This window comes from Octopus sinensis, linkage group LG27 (genome assembly GCF_006345805.1).
Source record: "Octopus sinensis linkage group LG27, ASM634580v1, whole genome shotgun sequence".
NCBI classification, from domain to species: domain Eukaryota; kingdom Metazoa; phylum Mollusca; class Cephalopoda; order Octopoda; family Octopodidae; genus Octopus; species Octopus sinensis.
Window position 1 is genome coordinate 4,689,470 of NC_043023.1, and position 5,473 is coordinate 4,694,942.

General features: G+C 39.2%; 1 protein-coding gene across 1 annotated transcript in view; it reads left to right on the top strand.

Annotated features, from left to right (window-relative positions):
* The window catches only part of LOC115225459, a 40,351-nt gene that overhangs the window by 21,818 nt on the left and 13,060 nt on the right, over positions 1-5,473 (top strand). Inside the window, exons 3-4 of the mRNA XM_036513850.1 lie at positions 1,476-1,693; positions 4,422-4,592. Of these exons, the coding sequence (XP_036369743.1) occupies positions 1,476-1,693; positions 4,422-4,592 (389 nt within the window). The remainder of the gene's footprint in view (positions 1-1,475; positions 1,694-4,421; positions 4,593-5,473) is intronic.

The window sequence follows — 5,473 nt, forward strand, 5'->3', positions numbered from 1 at the left end:
GTGAAATGAAGTGTCTTGCTCAAGAACACAACACACAGCCCAGTCCAGGATTCAAACTCACAACCTCACAATTGTAAGCTCAACGTCCTAACCACTGAGCCATGTGTCTTCACATTACAGTAGCAGTACAATTAACAGAGAGAGGAGACAGTTAATTATTAGTGATGGAATCAATATTACCACATGTCAGTTAAATCTCACTGCTATTATTATATAGAATTTCAGCATCTTTTCAGATGCTGGTGTTGCAAATAGTCAGCAGGCTTATTAAAGATTAATTATTGGTAACAGAAACAATATTAATACCAATTAATATCCAACTTAACACAGATGCCTTAATAAAATGCTGAATGCTGCATTATTAGCCTTGAGAGATCCTTAAGATCTGCTTAAAAGCACATAGATTGTAGCACACGAAATTTGTCCCTCGTGGTTACTGGAATTCCCATATCACATTCTGTTGGAACTCATCAGTGGGACGCACTGGTCACTGCATGGCAATTAAATCTCACTGCTATGATATAACACAAACAGCCAACAGGCTTATTTAAAATTAATTATTAGTGTCAGAAGCAATATTAATACTAAACGGTAATCTTTATGCTCAACTGAACATGGACGCCAGTGTCACTATAGGCCAAAGAATGAGTGTGTCTGTGAGGGACATCATGGCAGTCAGTCAAAGGACCCTTTTCTGGATGTGATCTAGTTCTATAAGTGAGCACAGTCCTTTGTTGGGCCTCACCTGAGCTTTGTAGTGTATCAATAATTGTTTGGGTCAAGGCAATGAGCTGGTAGAACCATTAGCACACCTGGCAAAATGCTTAACAATATTTGATCTTCCCTTATCTTCTGAGTTCAAATTGATGTGGGACCCAAGCATCTAAGCCTGTTAGCCAAGTTGATGCAGATGCTTTACAACATTTGATTTGGATATTTGAAGCAGTAGATTTGAATTTAGAAGGTACCTAGTGGTTAGGGATTTCAGCTTGTGATTGTAAGGTCATGAGTTCAATCCCTGGTGGCATGTTGTATTCTTGAGCAAGACACTTTATTTCACATTGGCCCAGTCCACCAGCCTGTCAAAAAATAAGTTGTACCTATATTTCAAAAAACCAGTCTTGTTACATTCTGTGTCATGCTGAATCTCAATGGGGACTATATTAAGGGTGTGTGTGCCTGCAGTGTACTCAGCCACTTGCACATTAATTTTATGCTTGGATCAACTGAAACCCTTGTCATTGTAACCGATGGAATGCCAGTTTTTGTATGTCCTTGAGCAAGACACTTTACTTAACATTGCCCCAGATCAACTGGAACCCTCCTTATCATAGCCAACAGAGAAGCCAGTTGATATCTGTTTGTATGTTTATCCCTAAATAATAATGTTCTGTACTGTGTGATGACTGTTTTGTAGTTGTTGTTCTCTGCTATCAAATGAAGGGCTTTATTAATTTCCTCATTAATATTTTCAGATTTCATGGATGACTACAGCGTGTGTTCTCTGCAGGGCTACATAGACATTCCGTCTGGAGTGACTATCACCATTCATCTTAAAAAACCTAGTACATCCGAAAGCTCTCTTACAAAGTGTGCTTTGCGCTTCCGGGCAGAGAGTGACAAGGAGCTACTAAGAATCGAGTACAAGTCATTTGAAATTGGTGTTTGTGGAATATTGTTTAAAGTGAATCTGGTGAGTTTAACAATGTAGGGAGGTTGTTGGTGTTTAGCCCTAGGTCAATCTTGAGCCAGTTGGCTTCAGTTTTAATGATGTTGTCACTTTGACCACCTCAGAATATGTGGTGGCCAAGTATTTTAAATGTGTAGGCTGGGCTGTTCGGATGAAAAGCTTGCTTTGCATCCAAGTGGTTTTGAGTTCAGTTCTAGGGTACGGGTTACGGTCCCAGGTAGACTAATTTCATGTGAGTGAATTTGGTAGGCGGAAACAGTGATGAAACCCATGTTATATATATATATATATATATAAGGTTGAGTAAAAAGTAAGCAATGTTTTGTACCAAGAAGAATTTGTACTGGATTTGTGCAAAGTTTTGAAATTTTTTTCAACATTTTTTGCAATTGTCTGATAATACAGACATTGACTTGCCCACATGCATCGATAAATTAACTTTGATATTTTTTTCACCATTGTTACAATCATCTGAAATGGAATTGTCATTGCATGTTATTCAATCAATTTTGCTATTCAACTTCAGAAAAGGACATAAAGCAGCTGAAACTGCTCATCATATCAATGAAGCATTTGGTGAGTGGTCAGCTTGAAAATGGTTTAAATGATTTTGCAGTGGAGACCTGAGCCTTGACGATCATGAGTATAGTGGACACCCATCTGTCATTGATGACAGTCAATTAAAGACCGTCATTGAGAAAGATCAACATAAAAACCACTCGAGAACTGGGAAAAACACTTCAGTCCCACTGTGTGACACCGTGGGCAAGTGTCTTCTGTAGCCTCAGGCCAACCAAAGCCTTGCGAGTCGATTTGATAGACAGAAACTGAAAGAAGCCCTGTGTGTGTGTGTGTGTGTTATGTTCTGAGTTCAAATTCTGCCAAGTTTGACTTTGTCTTTCATTTTTTAGGGGTCGATGAAATAAGTACCAGCCAAAATTTCAGGCCTTGTGCCTATAGTAAAAAGGATTATTATTATTATTATTCATGAGGGTGCATGACTTAGTGGTTAGGCTGTTGCACTCACAATCACAAGATTGTGGTTTTAAGTCCTACCTGAGTGGTGCACTTGATTCATGGTCCACCAAGCACCTGTTCAGGCAATGTCCATTTGATAGAGGGAGTGAGCTAATATGTATGGTGCATACGTTTAGTCACTATAAACAAACCATATGTACAGGTCATTCAGCAAAAGCTGAACATTCATATGTTATCTTTGACAAAAGAGTCCATCATTATTATTATTATGTAAGGCCACAGCCTTACATAATAATAATAATAATAATAATAGTTCAAACTCTGCCACGGTCAACTTTGCCTTTCATCCTTTCAAGGTTGATAAAATAAGTACCAGTTGAACACTGTCCTTGTGGCAAAATTTGAAGCAATAATTATTATTATTAAGATGGGAAGCTGGCAGAATCATTAGTCAATTACATCAACCCCAGCGTTTGACTGGTACTTATTTCATCAACCCCAAAAGAATGAAAGGCAAAGTCAAACTTGGCAGAATTTGAACTCAGAACATAACATGCACACACACACACGCACGCACACATACACACACACACACACGGCTTCTTTCAGTTTCTGTCTATCAAATCGACTCACAAGCTGGCTAAACTGTTAGCATGCTGGGCAAAATGCTTTTGTGGCATTTCATCCATCCTTATCTTCTGCATTCAAATTCCATCAAGGCTAACTTTGCCTTTCATCCTTTCAGGGTTCATAAAATAAGTACTGGGGTCAATGTAACCAACTTAACTCCTCCCTGAAATTGCTGGCCTTGTGTCAAAATTTGAAATCGTTTTTATTATTATTTTTACCTGTTATGAAAGTGAAAAACTGATGAAGTCATTTTATCTAAAAAGGATTTCCTCGTTTATATTTTGAATTTCTGTGTTTCTCTTGTTTTTCTCTTTTTACATTTTGAATCCAAAGAAGACAGACAATCTGTTGAAATATTGCTCGATCCATTAAATAGACAATCCGTATTACAAATTGCATTACGCTCTTCATATTGTCTCTTCTTTTTATCATAATTAAGGCAGCAATCAGGCAGATTCGTTAGCACACCGAGCAAATTGCTCAGCGGCATTTCATCCATCTTTACATTCTGAGTTCAAATTCTGCCAGGGTTGATAAATTAAGTATCAATGAAACACTGGGGTCGATGTAATTGACTAGTTCCCTCCCACAAAATTTCAGGCCTTGTGCCTGTAGTAGAAAGGATTATTATTATTCTTATGCAAACTGGCAAAATCATTTGCACGCCAGGTAAAATGCTTAGTGGCATTTTATCTGTCTTTACACTCTGAGTTCAAACTCTGCCAAGGTCAACTTTGCCTTTCATCCTTTCAAGGTCAATAAAATAAGTACCAGTTGAGCACTGGGGTCAATGTAATCAACTCATCCCCTCCCCCAAAATTGCTGTTCTTGTGGCAAAATTTGAAGCAGTCATTATTATTATTAAGGTGGCAAGCTGGCAGAATCATTAGCATACTGGACAAAATGCTTAGCAGCATTTCATCTGCCTTGACATTCTGAGTTCAAATTCTGCCAAGGTTGACTTTGTTTTTCATTCTTTCAGGGTCTATAAATTAAGTATCAGTGAAACTGTGTGGTCATTTTAATTGACTAGTCCCCTCCCCCAAAATTTCAGGCCTTGTGCCTTTAGTACAAAGAATTATTACTATTATTATTATTATTATTATTGTTGTTGTGATTTCAGAACAAGTATCAGTGTAATACTGCTAAGCCACAAGATGCCAAGCTCTCAACACGAGAAGTGGACATTGAACTCGACTGGCCCTCGTCCGCTAAAAACTATGATGGTGAAATGTTATTAACCACATATCAAAGCAGTATGTCTTTCATCTTATCTTCCTTTAAAGTCGTTTTTGTAATTGCATGTGTATATGTATGTATACAAATATGTGTGGATGTGTGAGTGAATATGTGTATGTGTGTATAACATGTATGTATATATGTATGAATCGAATTGAACCAGCCAGGTTCCCTGGTCTGGTGGTACGTAAAAAGCACTATCCGACTCGTGGCCGATGCCAGCGCCGCCTCCACTGGCTTCCGTGCCGGTGGCACGTAAAATACACCAATCTGACCGTACAACAGGCACCCATGCCAACCCCCTTGCTTGCGAAGACATGTTGGGGCAAGCGAAATCGAAATCGAATTGAACCAGCCAGGATCCCTGGTCTGGTGGTACGTAAAAAGCACCATCCGACTCGTGGCCGATGCCAGCACCGCCTCGTCTGGCTTCCGTGCCGGTGGCACATAAAATACACCAATCCGACCGTGGCCGTTGCCAGCCTCGCCTGGCACCTGTGCAGGTGGCACGTAAAAAGCACCCACTACACTCACGGAGTGGTTGGCGTTAGGAAGGGCATCCAGCTGTAGAAACACTGCCAGATAGGACTGGAGCCTGGTGCAGCCTTCTGGCTTCCCAGATCCCCGGTCGAACCGTCCAACCCATGCTAGCATGGAGAACGGACGTTAAACGATGATGATGATGATGTGTATGTATATAAGTTAGCATATATACATATATATACAAATAAGAAAATAGAGGAACAGATTCCTTTCAACCATCGACTTACAGATAATACCAATTCATATTATTTATTAACTACAGAAATAGGAACATCCAAATCCAACAGAATAAAACAATATACATCAATAAGTAAGATAATACCATAAAAATAATACACATAAAATGGATCTTACAGCTGTTTCAGCCTGTAGATAAGGGTATCTCATTGTGCC